General features: G+C 36.7%; 1 protein-coding gene across 1 annotated transcript in view; it reads left to right on the forward strand.

Annotated features, from left to right (window-relative positions):
- The window catches only part of LOC140231121 (leucine-rich repeat serine/threonine-protein kinase 1-like), a 94,996-nt gene that overhangs the window by 56,995 nt on the left and 11,788 nt on the right, over window positions 1-26,213 (forward strand). Inside the window, exons 6-13 of the mRNA XM_072311273.1 lie at window positions 14,524-14,762; window positions 16,717-16,856; window positions 17,244-17,410; window positions 18,158-18,450; window positions 19,479-19,814; window positions 21,571-21,787; window positions 23,312-23,470; window positions 24,673-24,855. Of these exons, the coding sequence (XP_072167374.1) occupies window positions 14,524-14,762; window positions 16,717-16,856; window positions 17,244-17,410; window positions 18,158-18,450; window positions 19,479-19,814; window positions 21,571-21,787; window positions 23,312-23,470; window positions 24,673-24,855 (1,734 nt within the window). The remainder of the gene's footprint in view (window positions 1-14,523; window positions 14,763-16,716; window positions 16,857-17,243; window positions 17,411-18,157; window positions 18,451-19,478; window positions 19,815-21,570; window positions 21,788-23,311; window positions 23,471-24,672; window positions 24,856-26,213) is intronic.

Below are 26,213 nucleotides of genomic sequence, written 5' to 3' on the forward strand. Positions count from 1 at the left end.
ATTTTTCATCAAACATACAATAATCATCTAATCACATAATACATCATAATATTTCAAATAAAATACTTTGAAAAACAGACAATGAAATATCGTGACTTAGAGTATACATATCAAGAGAACAGGTATCTAAACAGACACCATTTTTGTCTGAAACACTTGCAACTTATAATTATTTCTTGCAATAAATTTTTCCTTATCATAATATTCCCTTATACTATCTTTACATGAATCCAAATGAGGTATTATTTCATTTTTTTGAACTCTCACATTTTTTAAATAACATTTTTGCCACATTCATGAGGAGATTAGCCTTCGATTAAATGCTACCAGTCCCAGTTTGATTAGCTTCATCATACCTAGATCAATAATATCTCAAACAAACAAACAAACAAACAAACAAACAAATAGACCCCGAATGCTAAATGTCACGATTTCATCTCCAACCATTGTTGTCACACATGGCCTTACAACACATCAAATGAATTGTCAATTTTTCTTAAATTCAATCGAATGCTCTAGGCCTACAGATTGTTGATTTTTAGTAAACATTCTAACATGGAAACAAAGAATAAAAGATGGATCACAACTCTTTGAGTCTCAAATTGTTCTAAGGAGTGAAAATAGAGCTGGTTTGGTGTAACAAAGAGTCAATCAATGCTTGTTTTTATGGGAGGACTTTCTTCCACTTAATAGGTGTTGTTAATTAGTGGAATAACTTCTTCAGCACTGGACTTCCTGACTCAAAGGCAGGGGAAATGAGTCTTAAGAAGGTTTTCCTTGTTTTGGTCTGTGCCAGGTGACCTAAACTATGAACCTTCCTTCATAGTGTCTGCGTAACTCTGTATTTAAACATACAATAGCATTTACCCTTTAACTCAGGCTTTGAAACACTGATACATTAGTATCAACCCCTTACAGACTGCCACCTCAAAATGCCATTGTGCAGTAAATGAACAAATGTAGTCACAGTGTTTATTAATGCAATATTCTACATAATAATAATAATAATAATGATAATGATAATAATAATGATAATACATTACATTTGTAATTAAAGTTGGCTTTGACAGAAAGAGCAAAATCAGATGAATAAAAATGTTTTGAGGTTTTATAGAAATTGGACCAAAAAAACACCTTTAAATGGAATCTTAAAATTTCCTGTTCCCCCCCCCCCCCAAATCAGGAGTACTAGTTGCAACTGCATGTACAGGTATGCAGATGGGCAGAATTTATTACTTCACATGTCTCTTTGACCTATGTGCAATCTTCACTAAATTTGCTTTGTACACCTCAGCCTTGAATGATGTCACTGACATCACTTGATATGAAAGCAGTAGGAATAAGATAATGAAATCATTGTAGTCTTGTTATCACATGAAAATTTAAACTTTTGGGGAGAACAAACTTGCAGGTGCTGAATCATCAACCAAAACATGATTTTAACAAAATTGTATGAACAAACTATTGGGAAAATTGTGAGGTGATGACTGTGTTACCCCTTCTATTTTGCATGATTACCCAATATGAAGACAGGTGTAGCATTCAATTTCCATGGCTTGACTTCATGTCTGATTTTGACAAAAGTGCAATCATTCTGTGCATCTTATTGTACTCTGTGTATTGAAATCAACTTGAACACAGTGTGAAAATTACCGCCTGCCCAAAGTAAATCAGAGATGCCAAGGTCAGAAATTGATTGAGCGGCAGCTAGGTGTGAAATTTTGCTGTGTGTTGGTATTGCTTCGGGGAGCAATATGACCAAACGGGGGAGGGAGGTATTCACTCTCCCATGGCGGGTTAGGCCCACAATTATATAGGGGGGGTTCAGGGGGTTCTGCAGAACTCCTCTGTTTGCTCCTTGGTATTGCTTGGTACATGTATATATGTAAAATAACAGAACTGAACTTAAGTTGAACTAGACTTGGAATTTGTCAACACTGACAAATTAGGTGATCCGATCTATTTGGAAATCAACGATTCAAATCCTGATCCCAATAGGCATGGCCATAAATGTTTCATCTGCGTTTAGGGAATATTTACCGTGTGATGTTTGGATTCTCATTTAGAAAAGGGAGTCAGACCTGCCATCTTTGGTACCGAATTCCGTATACACTAACGAAGATACAGAATGAAGTATATTTGACCTTTGACCCCACTTTCCACAGCCAAGATGGTATCTGAGGAAAAAGTGGTGATTTTGTGAAATGATCCTTGTAACATGGTCTTTGCGTGTGCAAAATATGGGAAAGATAGGACATGTATTCACCAAGATACAGGATGAAACATTTATGACCTTTGACCCTAATTTACATACCAAAGACGGTGTTCGATCAAGTAGTTGTTATTTTATGAAATAATGTACGTGACATGAACTAAACATGTCCAAAACATGGGGATGATAGGGGCTGTTTTTCTTGAGTTATTGCAAAGAAAGTTGCAGAAAGAAAGAAAATCTCAATACATCGAAGATAAGCTTTAATTTCAACCAAGTTTTTTAACGTGATCAAGTAGTTGTTTTTTTATGAAATAATGTACGTGACATGAACTAAACATGTGCAAAATATGGGGATGATAGGGGCTGTTTTTCTTGAGTTATTGCAAAGAAAGTTGCAGAGAGAAAGAAATATCTCAATGCATCGCAGATAAGTTTGATTTCAACCAAGTTTTTTGACGTGATCTCGGCGTCGTATGAAAAAACGGAGAATTTTTGACGATAGCCCAAAGTCTCAGCTACAACATATTAAAATCTGGGAGAAATTTACAGAAGAGTAAGTGAGCTAGTGCTAGATAAAGACCGTCATGTCAATTTTCATTTCCAGAAAAATTCCCTCCCATAGATATAACACGTAAACTGGTTAAATTTGACAAGGTTACATTATATCCATTTTCACGAGGTGAAGACATCATCCGATTAAAACTTTGATGAACAAAACTTAAAGAGTATTAAATTGGCTACAACATACTAAAATCTGGAAGAAATTCACCAAAGGGTAAGTGAGCTAGTCGTCAATAAAGACAATCATGTCAATTTTCACATCTAGAAAAATTCCCTGCCATAGATATAACACGTCATAACGAAGATACAGGAAGAAGTACATATGACCTTTGACCCCACTTTGCACAGACAAGATGGCATCTGAGCCAAAAATGATTATTTTGTGAAATGATCCTTGTAATATGGTCTTTACGTGTGCAAAATATGGGAGAGATAGGACATGTATTCACCAAGATACAGGATGAAACATTTATGACCTTTGACCCTAATTTACATACCCAAGATGGTGTGTGATCAAGTAGTTGTTATTTTATGAAATAATGGACGTGACAAGAACTAAACCTATGCAAAACATGGTGGTGATAGGGTATGTTTTTCTTGAGTTATTGCAAAGAAAGTTGCAGAAAGGAAGAAATATTTCAATACATCGAAGATAAGCTTTAATTTCAACCAATTTTTTGGACGTGATGCCGACAACTTATGAAAAAACGAAGGGTACACTTACGATAGCCCAAAGTCTCAGCGACAACATACTAAAATATGGGAGAAATTCACCTAAGCATAAGTGAGCTAGTGCTCGATAAAAATAGTCATGTCAGTTCTCATTTCCAGAAAAACTGCACTCCCATAGAGATAACACATAAACTGGTCAAATTTGACAATGTTACTTTTAATCCCTTTTTACGAGGTGATGCCGTCATCCAATCAAAATGTTGTTATGATATGACTGAAAGACCATTTAATAAGCTACATTATATTGAAATTTGGACGAAAATCAACAAAAGAATAAGTGAGATACGCTTGAGTGAACTTGAAATTTGATGACGTCATTTTGAAAATTTACTTTTTAAAATTTATTAAGAAATTTGATATCTTTTAATCATTTTTTCAGCATCGCCAACCCATGAAATGACATGTACAACTCATCAGCTTTCAGAATATGTAAAGAAAATGGGGGGTCACCGTCCATCCTGACGAGTAAAATCGGATTCAAAATTGGCGGTTTTTTTGCATTGTTGCACTGTATATCGCCATTGACGCGCGCGCGGAATTTCAACTTTGACGGGCCCGTATGACGTCATATTGAGTCGGATCTACTTGAAACTTGGTAGAAATATTCCTTGACATTTTACGCATCCGATAAGTGTGAAAAAACGGGGAATTTCTATTGCGTATGAGCTGTACGTGCGTATATGTGCGCGCGCGTACGCGTCCGTCCAATTTTTTCAATTTTTCAAAAAATGCTTGAATTGGTCTGAAACGTGTGCAAAAAAAATTTGAGCTCGATTTGAGCATACAAATATTTTAACGCGCGCGTACGCGCACGTTTGAAGAGAAAATATGAATTTTGAGAATATGAGTAAAATGCGCATAACTTGAAATGTATGTGACGTAAATTTCATTGAAAAATTCCATTCCATTAATGAGATATGAATGAAAATGTGTTTTCATATAATGACGTCATAGTGACGTCACGGTCGACTGATCAAAGTGATACATAAAATTTGTCGTCTTTGGGACATGATACATATATGGTATGAGTTTGAAATTGATACTCTGAGAACGTTTTGAGTAAGTAGATACACAACTTTTGTCCAGAAATAAGAAGAAGAACCAACAAAGAATCCGTACAAATACAGAAGGTGATCCGAGAGGATACTCGGATCACCTAATTAAAAAGGCCCACATTTTCTTATTACACCCCATAAAAATCCTAGTTATGGGCCTGCGGGGGCATACTAGTATGATAATCATATCTGTAATACAGCTTTGTATATATGTTACTAAATATTTTTAATGTAATATTAAATGTAATATTTTGATTTATTCTGGGAAAAATAGGTTTGTCCCAAAATGTGACTTTTTAGTCTTTGAATATCCATTCCTTGAGTTGTTATTTGTTTGTTTTTAAGAGTTGTGAAAAAAAAAAGCTTGTCAGGCATGTGAACAAGAGAAGCCCCTGAGGCTAAAATTTAAAGGACTGCAAAATTTTATCTCCAACAACAGTGAAAGTAGGGATGATTCTGAGCAGCTCAATGAACTCAAGCTAAAAATGATACACTTCAATCAATAAAAATGTCTGATGGCAGACTTACAGAAGATTCTTGACACCCAACCGCTTATCATGCAACATTTGCCAAGAGAAGGCCTACATGTATGTGTATGTACAATGTACCACTGCATGCTATCAAGAGCAAAAGTAACATCAAGCTGTTTGAATAGTTAGTGCATATTATCAGGTATTGTTAGATAACTGACAAGCAATATTCATGTAAATCTTTGGGTCTTAAAGGTCCTGTTTACCTTTGGGAGCAGTGATTTAAAAAATGTTCAAGATATCACATTTGATGCATAATTGTATGTGCAGGTCATCTGTATCACAAAACATCCTACCATATGAAATTTTTGCAATAAATCCCAGTATATAATGGAGATATCACTATTTTTCTCATTAAACTATAACTGTGGACGGTTTAGTCTGGAAACATTGTTATCATAACTATTGTTCACATATTGTATATTTAACAATACTTAACATTGATTATACTGGTTAAAATTTTTACACTGGTTGTTTCTATCCCTAACTCACATTTAAGAACTATTTTGAAGCACTAATGCTGGGTTTTTGTTTCATCTGTGAATAGTAAATTATGCCTTTAACCATCTCCCAAGATGTGAAAATTGTACATTCCACCAAACACACACACACACACACACACACACACACAAAGGCTTTCAATATTATGAATGAGTACAAAGCCTGATAGTTATTGAAGTTTGAAAAAAAAACCCTTAAAATACATGCCAAAGAGCAATAATACAATTTGACTATTTGGCATGGTGCTAGTCTTCCACAGGACTTTCATTTAAAGGAAAAAATGTTTGTGAAGTGCACTCTCACTATTAATTAAAGTGTCCCATTTGGTTTATCATATCTTGTAGCTTTCATCCTGCCTTTATGACCTGAATTCAAGAAGGTGGTACAATCTTTGTCCATGGTTTAAACCATGGACAAAGACCATAGTTTTGTATGGGCGCCAAGTGTGGCATGTCCTATTTAGTTACAAAATCAGTCATTTTGCTAACAAGATGGTCAATTCTTCGACGAAATGACTGATTTCGTAATGAAATAGGCTATGCGACACTTGGCGCCCCATACAAAACTACGGTCTTTGTCCATGAACCATGGACAAAGATTGTACCATTGAATTAGGGCCTATGTGTGCCAGAGGTGACTGAATTTTAAGATGATCCATGGAGACTTGAAGGAGGCTATTTCAAATGTACACACAGTGTGTGAATAAGAGGAAACAGTATAGTGTCTGACCAGTTTTGATAAAATCAAACAACTACAAAAACGTAGCAGGAAGTTATGACTACGTGATATCGGAAGCCAATAAAAAGCACTCAGTGGGTCAGAGTTTTTGTCATCATTTGACTGTGGTGGGTCATTAAATCAACTCGCCTATCTTGCTTTGTTTATTTGAATATCCCTCAGTTTATTTTTCATCAGAAGACGATGTGCTGTTAACACTGTTTTGTTTAGAAATATCACTCATTTTCTTCATTCTCAAAAGACTAAAGGGCTTTTTACACTTGTAAATTTTTGCTTAGCCCCGGACTATCGGTGGGGCTAAGGGGGGGCCTTAGCCCCACCGTTGGTACGGGACTATCCTTAGCCCACTTTCTGTTTACACTCGTTTTTGCCAAAGTGGGCTAGCCCCACCGATAGTACGGTACTATCTGGCCCTGCAAAATAGCAGGGGTTAGCACCGCAATTGCGGTGCTAGCACCGCAATTGCGGTGCCAAGCAAGTGAGTGTAAACAGAACGAAAAAATAATCCTGGGCTAAGCAACGGAGACGAAGTCCGACCCTCACTGACCAATCAGAAACGAGGTAATCAAGTGCTGCCGGTGCGTGCGTGTACGTGTACAGTACACAGCGTAATTATGAATATTCATGTGGTTTGGAAAGTCCGGGGCTAAGAAATACGAGTGTAAAAAGGTCAGTTTTCTCCTTAGCCCCGGACAAGAGATAGTACGGGACTAATTGGCGAGTGTAAAAAGCTGAAAATATTGGTACGGGACTAACGATAGTCCTGGGTCAGAGAAAGTCCGGGGTTAAGAAACACAAGTGTAAAAAGCCCTTATTTTGTCTACACTCTTCTTTAGTGGTGAAATAGTTTATCTAGATTACTTCAAACAGACTCAACTGCCTAATACTGCAAAAGTAGAAATTTGTGTGATGTGGAAAAAAAAATAAATAAAAGCATGTGAGTATTTTTGCATGCAATATGTTCCAATATGAATGAATGAATGAATGTCAATCTATTAAAAAACCAAACGTAAATAACAAGATAACACAAATCGCTGATACAAAAATTTACATGGTTTTTAGGATCCCAAAAGAAGCAAGGATTGTGAGTGGGACCCTATGCAAGGTACAAATAAGTTGGGACTCAGCAGCACAAAGGCCAACCGCCAATGATGTAAAGTTACATTCCAAATCATAATAATCGGTTGAGTGAACATTCAGATCAGTCACTGAAACCACCGACAGCAGACCAAGGTACCACGTAAGTTCACACACTAACACTACGACATGGCAAGTATATATCAGAACAATCATAATGTATATACAATGGCAACAGATAAACCTACATAAAAAAGGAGACCATAATCACACTAACACACACACACACACCCACACCCTCACACCCCCATACACAACCACACCACACAGAGCACTCAAAACTAAAGTAGGCTGGCCAATCTACATAACATCAAATAAATGTTTAACATGTAGTTTAACAAATTCATTTCAAATTGTCTAATAGATATTTTTTACACTGAACTTTGAACCTAGAAAATGTTGTACTGTTCCTAATGTCAACAGGTAGTTGGTTTCACTCTTTAGTACAAGTTGTTCAGAAAGAATTCAAGGAAACAGTAGTCCTTACATGAGGACGATGGAAGAGGTTTCTTTGACGTGTGTTGTAATTATGAATCCGTTAGTTAAGGGCAAATAATTCTTTTAACTGGCAAAATTGTGGACAAGACTGAAGTTTAAACACAAAAACCAAACAATGAAACGATACTAATTCATCAATTGGTAGTAACTTTAACTGAAGGAATAATGGCTTCCTTGGCTGTCAGAAGTTGGAATTAGTGACAAGCCTTATTACTTTCTTTTGTAATACTTTAAATTTATCATTGTGAGACTTAAACGTATTGCCCCATGCAACATAGCAATAAGTCAGGTAAGGAAGAACAATGCTATTGTATAAAGTTCTTAAAATGCTCTCTGGCAATATATATCTTAATCTACATATAACACCAACGCTTCAAGGAACCTTGGTGCAAACAGATTCTAGATGGGGTTTCCAAGTCAGGTGCTCATCGACAATAACTCCAAGGAATTGAACATGTTTGCTAAGGACAACATTGTGTCCCCCGATGTTTAAAGTATCAATATCATTTGGAATAATTTTACCTCTAGATCGAAATAAAATACATTTAGTCTTTTGAATATTTAGCAATAGCTTATTACAACAAAACCAAGCAAATATTTTTTTTAATTTCACCATTTGCAACAGTCGTCAGAGTAACAATGAATGCATTCCTTGACAACCCGAGGGGCAATATCATCAACCCACTTGACTTTGATGGCTTAAGTGAGGATACAAATTTAGTGATTTCAAATACAGAAGTTGGTCTGAAAATCCAAGGATGAATTGTCACTACTTGGCTTTAAGTATTCATAAAAAGACTGTGGGACTGAAGGAATCTCTCTACTTATTTTAGCGGGTAATCCTATAAAATACCTGTTCAAAGCTTCTGCCTTCTGTTTACTAGACACCAGAGATGATCCTTCATGAAACATCTCAGAAGGAATTGAGCACTTCTTGCCTCGTCCCAACAGTCCATTAATGTGTGACCATGTTTTTTTAATATCACCTTTTACGCTTTGAAACAAATCGTTTTAAAAATTCTTCTTTGCTAGACGAAGAGTTTTGACCAAAATGTTTTTGAACTCTACATATTTCTTTTTATTCACATTAGTTGTTGTTTTGACGTAACTGCTATAAAGCTTGTGTTTACGATTTATTGACTTCATTAGGCCACAAGTAACCCAAGGTTTCTTACATTTTTTCTTACATGTCACTTGGATGAGAGGAAAACACTGATCATATAAATCTGTAAAAACCCGAATAAAATATTCATATGAATCATTAGCATTATCCAATAAATACAGATCCTCCCAGTCGATATTCAATAGCTGTTGCTTAAAAGAAAAAATTCTTTCATCTGTTATTAGGTGCTTAAACATGGTTTGTTTGTTGGATTTAAACTTCGTAAAATCACCCCTATCAACACAAAAGATAGGCATATGATGTGAAATGTCAGAACACAGAACACCAGCATTAAACTTGTTATGAATACAGTTTGTAAAAATGTTATCTATGAGTGTAGCTGTATTTTGAGATATACAAGTACGCTTCGTTATGAGAGAAAACAAGCCACTTGAGTTCATTAAATCAACAAAAACTTTAACCTTATCCTCACAATTAGAATTCATCAGATTAATGATGAGTTAATTTCATGCACACATTCAATTCAAAGGCTTTCATACCTCTCATGGTAAAGTTAATTGTACCGTATTGCCGGGCCTGTAAAACAAATATACCAGGCCATTGTTCAAGGCACTATTATCTTTGGGGCTGTGCCCCTCAGAAAATAGTGCTATTAAAGTCATGTACTCCTGCATAATAGTTTTAGCCAGAACCTCTCAGGCATGAGTTTGTATAGTGTATTCTTCCAGAAAAAGATGTTTTCTTTTTAAATAATTCACATTTCAGTGTATTTATTCCCATTTTTCAAGACAGCTTCAGAGCACAGTGATTTCATGATATAAATGTACCGCAGAAGGTTGTTTTTTATGCCTCCGCCACGAAGTGGTGCCGGAGGCATTATTATTTGTGTGTGTGTGTATGTATGTCTACCACTTCTACAGCTTCTGAGCAATTCTGTGCAGGAAATGGTGGCCATATTGCCCAGACAGCTTGCATGGAGGTTGCAATCAATTTCAGCCATCTTCAGCCGTCTTCAGCCCTGAGTTGAAAAGCGAAAGTCGAGCCTAATCTTGTTGGAGATGTTCTTTATGTTTGTTCCATGTTTGCATTTGAGTGTTTAATAGAAATGCTACATGAGGTTGCAATCAATTTAGATATCAAGGTGTCTCATTCCAGTGATTGCTCTCTTTAGACTTAATTTGAAAAGCAAAAGCCGTGCCTAATCTTGTTTGAGCTGTTCTCTATGTTTGGGTGAAGATCTACAGTGTTAACTGTAATCTGCCATGGAGAGAAAGCTCTCAATCTGTATGCCTCCGTCCATATTTGACTAATGTCCTTCGAAACATGATAACACATTCTTGATTAGGAGGTATAATAGTCTTCACAAATACTGTAGCTGTGTGTTATTCCTCCCCAACTTGGCCATTAATAATCACTTGAGTTTTAAAGGTCTACATGTATGTTACCCAAACCTCAAACAGATTGCCAAGGGCAGTCATGTTTATGACTTTGATTTAAAAGTGGTAATTGTAATTATTAGTTCATCCTCAGTCACAAAACATTGAAACAAAAAAAAAAAAGAAGAAATGATTGGGTTTCTTGTGTGTGAGTATTTGTGTGTTTTGTTGATACAGTTTTGAGGAAACTTGGGTTATTTGCCAGCAATTTTGATTTCTTTTTTATCGAGATACTCCCAATCTTAACTTTTTTTTTTTTAAATGAAGCGAAAATCATGCTAATATATTATGTTTCTAATCACTACCTTCATCTCCTTTTAGGAAGGGTGGAACTGTCTGCATGATTAGAGACTAATTAGTTTTTTCCATCATGAAATGGATAATGCCAAAAGGTCACATGTTTAAATTACCGTTTTCTTTTCTCCTGTATGAAATATGTGACCCGCTACAACATAAGGATCCGAAAGTCGGGGGAGGGCAATTTTTGGAAAATGGCATGACATTATTTCCTAACTCTTCTTCTTTAATTTCATGTATAGCATGACTCATAAAAGTACTCGGTTGCGGAGATATCGATGATTTTATTAGCGCATGTCAAGTGGTTGAAGAAATCAGTTTCGAGAAAAACGCCTTCAAAGTTTTCCTTCCAACGCTGTCATGATCAAGGGGAGACGTGAGAGTCTTCACCGCTTGACAATAGAAGGCATGCTCCTCCTAGTGACCTCCCGGATGTTCATTCAAGCTTAGCGCCAGCTGTCTACGCATGACCAATCAGTAATCAGGATGCTACGCACTGACCAATAAGATCACTCCCTCGTTGCTAGGGGCGGAGTCTCGCTGCGGCGCTAAATCCAAATCTTCGGACACGTTTCTGTTACGTTGAAAGTCGGAAAATCATGGCCCAGAAAAATGCTGATTTCTTGCCTTTCCTTTGATTATTTAGCTTCAAAATTTTGGCAGATGATAGACAAAACATTAGACTACAAGATTATGCAAAAAACAGAAATCTGTTTGTTCTGACCAATTTTGATGATGTGACTTCAAACTCGATTTTCTCGGTCACATATACAGAAAGAATTTGACATCAATCACAAAATTTTAAGAGTCTCTATACAGATGTCTTTTTTTTTTTAAGTAACTTCAGTTCAGCACACAGGGATCGTATAGTTTTGGTTGAGGTCTAAGTTCAGGTTTCTAACATTTTTGGGTGAGATAATAAGAAACCTTTTATGAAATATGAATGTAAGGAGCCTGTAACTTTAAGTGAAATTCAATGTTTATTTGATGAAAATTAATTTTGAAATGGCCAAGATACCCGAAACAGAGCAATGCTAATAAAAGGACCCACCTTTTATGCAGGCCACTTTGTTTTACTCTGTTTTTGGATATCTCAGTCATTCCGAAACCAATTTTCATCAAATAAACGTTGAATTCCTCCTAGAATTGTATGCTCTGTACAATTTCACAAGTGATTTCTTTATGTCTCACAAAAAGTTATTTTATAAGTATAAAAAGAATCCTAGTAATTCTAATAAGAGTTCTCATGTTAAATGTATGAATATTTTGTTAAGTGTTTTTCGTTTTAAAAAGAGAGAATATTTTATTAAGCAATTTGATAAATGTTATAAGAATATTAAAGCAACATGGAGAGTGATTAATAATGTTTTTGATATGGGGAATTCCCAGATTATTAGGGAAGTGAAAACAGGTGATGAAATTGAAAAAAGATAATCAAATTATAGCTGAGGAATTTAATAATTATTTTGTAAATGTAGGTTCTGATTTGGTGAAAGAAATTGCTCCCCCTTCAAAGCCATTTCATACCTTTCTTCATAATTCCATCTCAGAATCGTTATTTTCATACTTATTTTTATACTTATATGTCGTGTACATTCAACAAAATTTGGGGGGCTTTTTATTGATGATCATTGGAATTGGAACACTCACCTTGTTTATTTGAATCAACAGATTTCTAGAAATACAGGTGTTATTTATATTAAAATTAAAGCAGTTTTTTTCCGATTAAAATATTACTGATGTTATATTCAACTATGATTGTGCCATATCTAAATTATGGAATATTAGCGTGGGGAAGCTCAGCTAGGACGGATATTGATAAGTTATTGGTTGTTCAAAAAGAATGTTAAAATGTATTTATGGCTGTACACACATACTGATCTGCTTTTCTTAGATAGTAAAATTTTTAAAATAGATGATTTGTATTCAATGAACTTAGGAATTTTGATGTATAATTTGAATAATTGTGTTTTGCCTGAAGTTTTGGAGTTTTTATTTAAGAAAAATGAAGAAATACATAGATATCCTACACGACAGAGTGATATATTTCACATACTGAAAACTAGGTTACGAATATTACAGAATACTTTTATTTATATTGGCCCCAAATTATGGAATTCTTTAGAAAGTGAATTACGACGAACTCCCGGTTGGTATACATTCAAACGTAAGCTTAAAAATAAACTTTTTTTCGCAATATTCTGGTGATAATATCAATTAATTTGGTTTAGCAAATGATTTGAAATGATGGAGTCTGATATAGATTATTTGGCATGAGTGTAGAACAGGCTTAAACATGTTTGTTGTTTTTTTTTTTCTTTCATTCTTTCCTCTTGCAGCTGCAGGTACCATCATTTACGTCTCTATGATGGTCTAGTTGGTTGATTTCTCCTCTTCCTCTTTCTCATTCTCTTCTCTTGTTGCGTATGTGTGTGTGTGTGTGTGTGTGTGTGTGTGTGTGTGTGTGTGTGTGTGAGTGCACGCACACTTGTCCAGGTGTACTTCCATGCGTGCAGAGTGTGTGTGTGAGTGCTGTGTCAATTTTCTTTCGAGGCACCTACTCCTACAAGCATCTGCTTCTATGTAGGTTCCCTCCACACACAATTTTACTTATCCGTCATGAATGTACCCTTGAGAACAATTTCAATTGATTTTATACTATGTAAATGCTTTTGTATAGACTGAACTTATAACTTACAATTTTTGTGTCATTTTACATTGTCATTGACGGAGGTTGTAATCACGACACTGTATGATTTGTGTGGAAACCTACTAAATGAAATGAAATGAAATACTATACCATCCCTGTAACATATTGGGGCCCAACAGTGATTTGATCTGTGTGCTATTTTTACCATGAAAATTTTTGATTTTGATATTCATTAGGGCCCTAATTATGCTTGGATATTGCTGGCAGATGTAAAGATGTAATGCTGTCATCACCATCAGAAAAATTTGAGATGTACACAGTTAGAGAGTTTAAAGGCATAATGTACCATTTGCAGATGAAACAAAATCCCAGCATTAGTGCTTTTAAATAGTTCTAAATGTGAGATATGGATAAAAACAAGCACTGTAAGAATTTGAATCCATATAATGAATGATAAGTATTGTTAAATATACAAAATGTGAATAATAGATATAATAGAATTGTTTCCAGACTATTCACCATCTACAGCTATGATTGAATGAGAAAAACAGTGATATCTTAAAGAGTTTAAAGGCATAATTTACCATTTGCAGATGAAACAAAATCCCAGCTTTAGTGCTTTAAATTTAAGTTCTAAATGTGAGATAGGGATAAAAACAAGCACTGTAAAAAATTGAATCCATATAATGAATGATAAGTATTGTTAAATATACAAAATGTGAACAATAGATATAGTAAAATTGTTTCCAAACTGTTCACCATCTACAGTTATGATTTAATGAGAAAAACAGTGATATCTAATTGTTTTTAGATTTTATTGCAAAATTTTCATATGATGGGATGTTTTGTGATACAACTGACCTCCACATATGCATTACATGTGATAACTTGAATTTTTTAAAATCACTGCTCCAAAAGGTACTGTCTCTTTAACCCATTCCATACTGAATTCTAAAATGCCCATAGACGTAATATACATGCCACCAGGTTCCCGTATGGAACAGATTAAATGATATAATGACCACTAGGACTGCATTTTTTTCTGTACAGGAGCTCGTTGCAAATTGGCACCACAAGCAGCTGAACACCTTTGACCCTGCGTGGCTGAGGGACTTCCAGGATACCTCTCACCAGGTCCTGTCCACCATCAACCTATCCCAGAATTCCCTCTTCTCTGTCCCCGAGGGGCTGCTGTGGGGGATGCCCAACCTGCGTCGACTCAACCTATCCCAGAATTCTCTGTGCAGACTTCCGGTACCAAAGAGCCACCGAAACTTGCAGGAGTATCGGTAGGTGATTTTTTATCAAGTGAGCAATGAATGAATGAAGGAAGGAAGGAAGGAAATAGGGAAGGAAGAAAGGAAGCATGGTTCATGGATTTCATGCTTGATTGATTGATTGATTGATCTATTGGATGGCTAAGTGATTTTATGACTGAGTTGATGGAATAATGGGCTAATAACAGGTAATTGATAGAGAATATAGCAAGGTGAATGTATTAAAGAGTAGGTACTGGTACATGAATGCTTTGATTTTGTTTTCTTATAGTGGCATTAGTATCTACCCACATATTCCATTTTTAAATCAAATACTTTGCAACTTCGATGTTATCGGCTATTATTTAGATATATAATTATTTATGCCTTCAAAGTTTTATCTTTGGAACAGTTTTTGTGAGACAAATTTTATTCAGTTATGGCAGGCCCAAACTAACAAGGTTACAAAAAATACAATACGCAGCTGCAGTGTGATTGAAAAGGGTTGCAAATCACACAGACCATATGATGACAGTCCTTTACAGTCTCAATTGAACTTTGGGTGGGCAGTCAATTGCTTGCATGTGCTGGATATCTCTCTTGAATAAAAAAAAAAAAAAAAAAATATATATATATATATATATATATATATATATATATATATATATATATATATATATATATATATAAAATCATACCTGTATATAACATGAGAAATAGCCAAACTGGAATTTTCAGATCCAATTACATGACATATTTATTGGAACTAGTATAGGATTAGACAATATATTTCTTTCACCTTTTCTATTCATTTATTTTGGTTTCATTTTGGTTTCTCCTTCATTTGCATAGTTATGCTCTTTTCTTATCTCATTTGTTGTAGTACTTTTTAATGAACAGGCTTTGCATTATATTGCACTGAGGTTAGGTAGATATGGATAATGATAATATTGAACAATTATGTGTCACAGCAATCCATTAAAGAGATGCCCACAGTGGTTTTAGAAAAGACAGGAAAAAAATAAAGAATAGAAGAGTATGTGATATGATTTTTTTTTCCCCTATGGCATATCAAACAGATTTTAACAGATTTTAAATGATTCCACTGAGAATGACTGGTAAACAGTGACAGGGATATCATTCCAAGTGTTTGGTCCAATGTGGGGGGGGGGGGGGGGAAGCGAGTTCTCCATGAATGCGAAACTTTAGATATATGAAATACAAAAGAACTGTCTGGATGATTGAAACTTGTGTGGAGGGTTATAACAATAAATACCAAGAATTCTGAAGATATTCAGTTGCAGTTGAGTGGACAGCATGATAAACAAAAAGAGCAAATTTGAAGATGATTCATTTTTTTTCAATGGGAAGTCAGTGGAGAGAATATATCACCGGTGTAATGTGAGCAGTATTCCTGGTGTACGCAGGTCAGTAAGCTTGCAGCAGAGAGTTTTGAAGACACTACACAATGTAGTCACAATGTATGTTCAGATGGTTATCCTTAATCTTGAGGATAAGCTACTTTTGAGGATAAGCTTTGTCGTGTGAATGAGCATCAAGGGCTTATCCTTTGAGGTAGCTAACCTTAGATTTAAGGATCACCATCTGAACGTATTTATTGTAGAGTGTTAAATTGATCTGTTGTTTAAAAATACCAAGAAAGCAAGAAAAACAAAACAAAAAACCCAAACAAACAAACAAACGAACCCAAAACCAAAAATATGCGCTTGTTACTGCATGACTCAGTCGGCATTGCTAAAGTATGCAATTGCAACGTCATTGAGCCTGATTACAGCAATTAAGCCTCAGTCACGCACATATCTCTGAGTGGTCATTAGTATGTGGTCAATGGTAAAACCATTAGGCAACATGAAAGACTGGTTATGTGATTGCTCTCAGCCAGTCATTTGTTTGATTAGGAGCCATTCTAACCATTTTATAAGTTTGTTTAGATCAGCATACATTGTGTTGTTTTCCATCCATTCAGCCTGGCTTCCCTCAGTCTTTACCAAAACCAACTAGACTCTGTGCCAGTGGAGGTTTTCATGTTGCCAGCGCTGGAATTTCTCTCCCTTGCCCGAAACTGTATCACCAACCTTATCCAGCACACCAAAGAAACAGGTGGAGGTGAGTCTACATTCTGCATTTAATTGGACAGCACTTTTAGCAGGGGCAGCATTGTGTGGCTCCCAGATCTATCAACAGTTCCCCCCCCCAAAAAAAAAAGAAGTAATAATAATAAATAAAAAAAAAATAATAATAAATAAATAAATAATTAAAAAAAAACATTGTTTTGCTCTAAATGATATGTTAACATCCTTACAGAATGTTACCTGGGCAAATTCAGTATTAGAAAGTGGTATGTCTTGGAATATGCAATGTTTTGTAGATTCCTTAAGAAAGACTTTATTTTCCCATAAAATTTGTTATTTTTACTGTCATTTGAGAGAGTATCAAACTTCACTTTTCTTGATTTCAATGAATTAATTTTGATGAATGTTTTATGCCACCAAGACGACAATACCAGGATATGGCGGTGTATCTCCCTGGGCAACCTGGATCTGTCACAGAACTCACTCTCCCGCCTGCCAATGGAGATTGAAGCCTGCACCGCACTGCTCACCCTCAACCTGTCTGACAACAAGTTTGAGGAGGTGCCCCACCCATGGGCGTGTCCACTGGTAAGCTTATGACATCATCATTCTGGTATCCTGTTTCTTTCAGGCTTTAAAGAAAAAAATAAACAAACAAATAAACATCAAAACACCTCTTTAATTTAAACATCTTGCAGTAAACAGATTACTGTGATAGATATTGTCTTCTCCCTTCCATAAGGAATCCATCATGAAGGCAAGCATTACCATGGTAACAATGTGTATACCTATTGCAACTGGAGAATCATGTGTCAGCAAAACAACCTTCACTGACGTCTAGCCATTGTTCAGAATAAAACAAAACATACATTTGAGCATCGTTGGCTGTTTTTTTTTTTTTCTATGTCTTCCAAGCAAGTTATTGGACTTGTTTACACATAAATAATCATACTGTCAGTGCCTGATTTAAATTCATGAATGGCCATGATATGAAATTTCAAGGCCAAGACAAGTTAAAATCTTTTGTATCTGGACACTGTCACCTTGATTGCGGTCATAATGCAAATATCATAATACTGATATTAAAGGGGTCAGAGGTCAAAGTAAGCAAATGACAGTATGTATTGGTCCAATATCCTTTATTGTATTAAACAACAATAATAATAAGTGATGAGAATTTACACTGATTGAGCTGATGGGGTTAAAAGTACACTGAGAAATGTAGGGAGTATCCTGTCACTAATGGCATTGCGTCAAATGTTAAAGTTTGATGTAAGGACTTGCTAATCTCTCTGATTTGCAATAATTTTGATTGTTCTGCTCTCAATATCACAGGAAGTCCTCAACATCTCAAAGAATAAGGTTCAGTCAGCCCCGCCGGATCTCCCCAAGTTCTGGCGGCGTTCTCTGCGCTTCTTGAACCTGAGCAACAACCGGCTGACAGAAATTCCGCCTTCGGTGTGCCGCCTGGGCAGCCTTTCCGAGCTGGATCTGTCGCGGAACTTTCTGCGCAGCTTCCCGCTACCCCAGGCTTGGGATATTCGCCGCCTCCAGCACCTGAACCTGTCCCATAATCAGCTAATGCACCGAGAGGTCCAGAAGGAGCAGCAAACAACCCGGACAGACTTGTGAGTAAAGGACTGTACTTTGTGTGGAAGGAATGGTGTATGCATGTATGTCATGATTATATTAATCTGTTACAATGTTCCGTGACATGTAACAGACACCAAAGCCAGGCAAGATACTATTAAAATAGGAGATATGACTGACAATTAAAGAAGAAATTTGATAATTATTCACAAGGAGAAAAAATGTGATAATTCTTTCCCTCGTTTTCAAACTACAAATTCTATGAATAAATTGTAAATTAAAAGCTGTTCGGGTTTGGAGTATATGACTGTGATGACATGATTTGAGTCAATATCTCGTGCATGCAATGAACCGATATGGCTGCTCTCCCCAAAACTGTTGTGGTAGTTGTTTTTGATAATTGAAGTGGAAAAGTATATATAACACTGGACGTCTTTCATTTCATTTTATTTATTGTTTTTGTTTGTTTCCGTATCCAACTAATACAAAACAGTCTAAAGAATTAGATTAAATAAGAGTCTAAAGTACTAGATTAAATAAGAGTCTAAAGAATTAAAATTATTATGATCAAAATCAGGAAATCTGTGTCCTGTGACTTCATCAGGCTTTGGATGACATTTGAGTCCAGTATCACCACCAATTCATGAAATATCACTTTACCTTGCATTCTGTCCAGGGACTACAAGGATGAATTTGTGAAGGAAAACTGTAAAGTCAATATTTTCATGGGACTAATTTTTCGCATTGAGCAGCTCAAAAACATATTTGCGGGTTCATGAGTTTGCGGTGCACAATTGTCAATCCATTCAAAATGTGCAAAGAAAATAGTGAAGATAATTTTTGCTGGTTTTAGAATTTGCACTGGCCAGGAGTAGCGTAAAATACGCGAAAATCAATAAACAACGAAAATTTCTGCATTTACAGTACTAGCAGGCAGATATGAACAGAAATGCTTGGATCTTGGTTGAAGTATTCCTAGATACACTTTGAAAACTGTGATATGTCATACTGCTGTATCAATTACATTTGTTTCCCCACGTCATCTTTTTCTTTTTGTATCAAACAGACCTAATAGAAGCCCAGTGAAGAAGAAAAGAGGTAGCGATCCGCCACTGCTAGATTCCAAGGCGCCGGCATCCCGGACGAGCGCTGCATTCTGCACAAAGATCAGGGGTCAGGCAGCCAAATCCCCGTCAAAGATTATCGATGCCCACAGCAGGAGCGTCTTCTATGCCACACCGCCAACCGTGACCGACAGGGCTCCCATGCTGTGGGAGCGGATCGAGTTGCCCGACAGCTTCGCCCAGAGCCTGTACGTGCTGAAACTCTCCCACAACGAACTGGAGGACGTGCCACCGAGCATCTGCAAGATGGAGACTTTGTACGACCTGGATCTCAGCAGGTAAAAGTCATGTCACGTGTTGCCAGATGACTGTTCTCTCGTGATATTTTCATCATTCAGTGTGTAGATCACGGTCAGTTTGATTGCAGTGGTCCTCTTTGCCCATTCCTTTAGGTGCTTCTTTTCCCCTGCCACAGTCTTTTTCCCTTCCCTTTGTAAACAAACAAACAAACAAAAGAAGAAATGTTCAGAAACCCAATATTACACCAGGCATGCTTCCTACTTTTACTCCCCCCTCAAAAAAAAATCAAAAAATCAAAAAATAAAATAAAAATAAAATAAACATAGTTTATTTACAGTGGACATCTATTGCAACTGATTGTCAACTGATTGTCAATCAGTTGCAATGAAAACATCTTGACGGAAGAATTTCATGAATTTGAATAATTACACAGTACCCGCTGCATGCTATAAGGATCAGAACCAACACTTGCTGTCAGGCGAAAGCTCGGTGGTCTAGTGGTGATGGTGCCTGTCCGGAGATCAGTGGTTCATAGGTTCGAATCCTGCTCGAGTACGTACGCCCATGATTATTTATCATGGCTACTACTAAAACACTGATCAATTCAGTGCTTATTTACGTCGATGTAGGGCAATTTGTCAATCAGTTGCAATGCAAACAACTCGACGGAAGAATTTCATGAATTTGAATAGAGGACATCTAATCGGTAGATGCCAACCCAAGAGTTGAAGCCCTTTTATGGCATATATGTCAATCATTCTACTGTATTTGGGCCCAATTAAATGTATATATTTTAAGTGTTTATATGAGTGAAAGGAGGAATTGGATTCCAGCCCCCTGTAAAAGTGGGATACACTTCAGGATTGCTCTCCAATTGTTATTCTTATGACTAAGTGCTGCATCTTCGTTATGGATAAAGAATGCTACTAGTGGTGACAAGGATGTTTTAACATTTGCTTGATTGTGTTTACTGTTTTGATTGCTTGTATTGTCATTAACCTTTTTTTCTATATTAAATTACCTCGATATTTGCCTTTAATGAAAATTTAAAAATATGCAAATAACTACACATAGCAGCTACGGCATAGTCTTTGATAGGTAAATATGACTCCTTTACTTTTTTTTTAGACGTGTATCTGTTTACTCATTGGAAAAATCACACTCATGACTTGTAAAGGCAATATCATCCTATCAGATCATCCTTAGACTCTATCTTTAACAAAAATCGAAATGCATACAAAGAAATCTACATCAGATCACTCGTATATTTAGAGGGTCTAATTTCTAGCAAATTTGGACTTCTGAAAATTTTCCCGAGTGGTTAAATTTGTGATCATGGAGTACAGTGAAGTGATAGAAAAATGTACATGTGCATGTCGCAATCATGTCGGGATCAGAGTTGATATTTATGCATGTTATTAAGTTTGTAAATAGCACCCAACTTGCAAAATTCAGGAAAATGATAAACCAGTGAAATATATAGTGTATACATTAGTCTGCTAGTACATGCTTTAAATTCATTCATCTGGAGTACTGTCAAGCAAGAAATATTGGCAGCATGTAATTTTGCAAGTTGGAGCCAAAGGCCTCTTTTTTTTTCCAGAATATAATTTTCGTAAATTGCTACTGGCATCCAGTGCGTTATAGTATAGACAAGGACTTTCCCATGCATTTTGATTTTGCGAATCTTGATTCTCACAAGAATAATGTGGGTTTCTTCAGTACCTGTATATCTCAGAATTGTTCAATAGGAATTGTCAATGTGAATGTGAATGTCTTTTTTGTCATCTGCAGCAACCCAGATCTTCATCGCCTCCCCGAAGCGCTCAGCACCCTCAAACATCTCTTCCACCTCAAGATAGACAGTCTGGACGTCACCAGCCCGGTGGAGGTCAGCCAGTTGACCCCAGATGAGAGGTCAAGGTCAGGTCTCGTCCTGAGAATCCTGCGAGAGAAGCTTCTTGACAGTCGGCCGTATCACAGCATGAAACTTATGATTATGGGTCCTGCAGTAAGTCACCATTTAAAGGGATCGTATAGTTTTGGTTGAGACCTAATTTCAGGTTTCTAACATTCTTTGGTGAGATAATGAGAAACCTCTTATGAAATATGAAAGAGCATGTCGTTCTATGAGTAATTCAACCTTTATTTAATGAAAATTGGTTTTAAAATGGCTAAGATATCCAAAAAAGAGCAATTCTAATAAAGTGTGGGACCCACACTATATTACCATCGCTTTGTTTTACGTTGTTTTTGGATGTTTCAGTCATTCCAAACCCGATTTTCATCAAATAAACTTTGAATTCCTCTTAAAATGGTATGCTCTGTACTATGTCATAAGTGTTTTCTTGGTATCTCGCAAAAAGTTAAAAGCCCACTTCTCATCTCCACCAATACTGTACCATCCTTTTAAATATATTCATCTGCTAGTATATCATTACCTAGTCATATATATGTAAAAAGAGAGATAGAAATAGATAAATGAATAGATAGATAGATAGAAAGATTGGCAGGTAGATAGATAGATGGATTGATAGATGGATAGATGATAGATAGATAGATAGGTGGATAGATAGATGGATTGATATGTGGATAGATACATGTAGGTAAGTAGATAGTTATGTAGACTGATAGACTGATGAATAAATAGATGGATAGGTTAACAAATAGAGAGATACAATGGAGGTGAATAGATGGATGGACAAAAAGACACACAGACTAACAGACATCGATACTGAGAGAGGAAAAGATGTGGATGTAATAGTATGGATATCGTTATTCATGCACATATTCACATTTCCATGTGTGTATTTCTGCTTGAAGAATAAAAGTTTTCACATAAGAAGAATTTGGTATCATTGTCAAATGCAAGAATGCAAAAAGAATGGGTGGAGATAATGGGGTGTACTTGAGAACATGAACACAATGAGTTATTTACATACTACATACTGTAAATACTCCAGTATGACTTGCTCACGTATGGCATGCTTCCTCACTAATGCACACCATCTCCACAACAGGGAGGAGTACCCCTATCTGATGACAAGGGTCAGATAAATTTTGCATCCATACCCTAGAAGGTATTTACTGATGTACCTAGGTAGAGAAAATTAGCATGGATGAAGTTTTCATTGGAACAAAGCTCCTATAAACTTCTGTCTAACAACATGCTGAAATCCGTCCCCTCCTTTCCAACCATCCCCCCCCCCCACCCAGGGAAAAAATGTCAATCATCCCACTTCTTAACCCACACATAACATTTGCCCATTTTGTGTGTTTAAAGTTAAGAACAATAAGATACGGTACAGGGCTACATATGTAGGTGTGAGGTTTTTTGGTTATTTGCATGGCAGAACATATTTATTTCATTCAGCATTAAAGAAAATATCTCTCTTCTTGCTCAGTCAAAGCATTGACCTGGGGACACTATAGTCATACAAGGGCGTAAAAACCAGCATGATCTCAGTATGTACATGATATGAGACCAATTTTCTGAATCACTGAGCTAGACTTGTCCCCATTCTTGCCATCCCAGAAAAGCGGCAAGACGACCCTCCTGAACAGCCTGATGAAAGTGAAAGACACTCGTCTCTTCGATGTTGGAATCCATGTCACGGAATGGGACCTGGCGGATCCCTTGGAGGAAACGAAGACTCAGAGTCTCACGGACAAGCTGATGAAAAGCTTCCTCAAAGTTTGTCTTGCCTTTTCCTCTTCCTTTTTTCTACCTTTTTTTTTGGTGGTGTCACACCATGTACAGAGCTGCCAAGTCTCCCTGATTCTGTAGGAGTCTCCCTGAAAATGTCAAAATCTGTTCATGTCTGAATAAGAGAATATTAAAATCGCCCTGATTTGGGAATTATTTTCGCCCATTGAAATAGCATGTCATACACAGATATCTCCCTGACTGCTGTGCAGAATCTCCCTGATTTGGAAGTGGGAATGTTGGTAGACCTGCATGTATTTTGCAGGGTTTTTATTTTTTTATTCTTTTGCAAAGTTTACATGTCAAATACTATTCATGAATTTAAGAAATATGTGAAAATATTGACTCTGATCCTGACATGAATGCGACATGCATACATACAATGTGCTGGCATGCAGTACACAAATACAGTATAGATATGTGTAGTACTAGTATGGGTAGCGAAAATCCTTCTATCTCATTGGTTGAAAGCTGTTTGTTGATTTTTACTGGCTGCACGCTGCCTCACAAAGGACAGTCACCGTAGACATGTTATTGCGCATTTGTAGCAAGAGTTTGCACACTAAGCAAGCATTCACGCTCTCAATAAATGACACCTATTGGTTAGCCTGCCATGCATCCAGTAATTACTGGATGCATTGCTTTGAAGTTCTGGATGTATAATTGTCATCTATGGCAAGCAAACAGATCTTGCATCCTGTAAAATTGCTTTGATACATATGATAATCAGAAAATGGATTTCTGGTAAGAAAAAAAAAATGTCCCTTGTTCTATAAAACAGGTAATGCACATGTCTTTTCATTTGTTAGGTAGAAATAGTGTGCATACTATGGACTTTAGCCTAGACCCACTTGGCTTCGCCTCGTGGTTAAACATTTCACTGTTGACTTGTGCACACAATTCTGACTGACACACTCAGACGTGTGCATCATTTGTATACTGTACTCCACAATGGCGAATTCAAAAACTCGTGAAACTACCAGGAAATCCAAATTCGAGAAAAATTAGACTCCGTGCATGTAGATATATGGCATATATACAGTAAACATATTTTCTATCCTTGGTGAGTTAGTGGCTGAAGAAATAAGGTTTAATATGTGATTGTGTTTGAAGATACAGGTAAACCCATGTTTGTGGATGTACTTTTCAGTAATTCATATGTTGCCTGTATGTGTATTTTGACTGCACAGGAAAAGGAAGTAGTTGAGAGACCGTCGATCACATTCTTTGCATGGGACATGAAGGGCGGCGACCTCTATGAGAACGTCCAGCAGTGCTTCTTCACCTCCAAGACCCTCTACCTCCTGGTGTGGAACATGACCGAGGGGCTGGAGGGGGCCAAGAAACTCTCCTCTCTCCTCCTCAATATCAGTGTAAGTAGTAGGAGAGTGGATCATATCACCAGGCGCTTTTTTTTTTGTGGCTCTGAATTCCGTACTCAGAGGATGAAATTTTGGCCAAAAATAGCTAGCACCAGTTATTCACAAAGTCCTGAAAATTACCAATTTGGCAAAATTATGAAAATAATTCACTCCATTATTGGGAAAATAGACTTCAAATATACCCCTCTCCAAAAAGTTATCTTTTTGCGCGGTGTAAAATTGCATAACAATTCCGGACACGATTTTCGTAATGGAATAATCAACATCTTTTGCACCTTGTCCTTGCACCAGAATCACAATTCATACCTACGATTCACCGTACACATTCTTAACCGAGCGGACAGACGACAAAGAAAAAAATCGGCAAATGAGGCTCAAATTTTGTATTTTACGGTAAAATGTCAAACTTGAACATTTCGAACAGTTCCTCAGATAAAACTTTGTGATAAATTGTCATCTTCTTCTAAATCTGAGGTGAAATGTGAATTTCTCAGTGTTTTTACATTTTTATGTCACATTTTTTGCGATTTCGGTCCATACAATGCTCTGTGAGGCTAGTCTATGAAGTCCCGCGCGTATTTAATGTCATTAGTATGCAAAAATGTGCGCATCCGGAATTACCATGCTGTCCGGTAATACCATACCTGTATATATTCACTAGAGCATCAAGGCAGTATGCTTGTTTGTTTCATTTTCCATCCGAGAAGATCCTGGATAGCCATATTCAGCAGTGCTAGCTGGTCTTCCATATGGCATCCAGATGGATGTGAGGTTGACCACTTCACTGGGTTATGCACCCTACTCTTTTTTGATGAATATAATGAAAGTTGGATCTTGGGTGCTGTGGCTTTCTCACATTTGTGACCTCCATTTTCTGTCCTATCTGAGGGACAGAGTGTTTCGCCTCTTACCAGAGGGGATGGTATATAACACACAACATTGCGCAGCTAGACTCAAGAATCAAAGCTGGGTCATTTGGATTTGGAGGCAGATGTGCTACTGATTGAGCGAAATCGCAGTTTTACCAAGCTTGGTTTCGGTGACATTGGTCATTCTGCAGCACTGCAGAGTTAGTTCAGTCGGTTGAGTTGATTTGCACACTTGTCCAGCCACAAAAGTATTGTTATTATACTGCCTTGACATAATTACGGAGTTTTGGCATGACACCATGGGATATTGCCTGTTGCTTTCAGTATTCAACATTCTAGTGTGTGTATAGGGACATAAATCTATGGGATTGTTCCAGCACCAAGAAAATTGAGAATGGGCGGTTGCATGAGAGAGTGAATTAATCACTAAAATCAACTGCTTTGTACTCTTTCTTGCATTTTACTGCACACAAAGCATTC

Source organism: Diadema setosum, chromosome 7 (assembly GCF_964275005.1).
Source record: "Diadema setosum chromosome 7, eeDiaSeto1, whole genome shotgun sequence".
Lineage (NCBI taxonomy): Eukaryota > Metazoa > Echinodermata > Echinoidea > Diadematoida > Diadematidae > Diadema > Diadema setosum.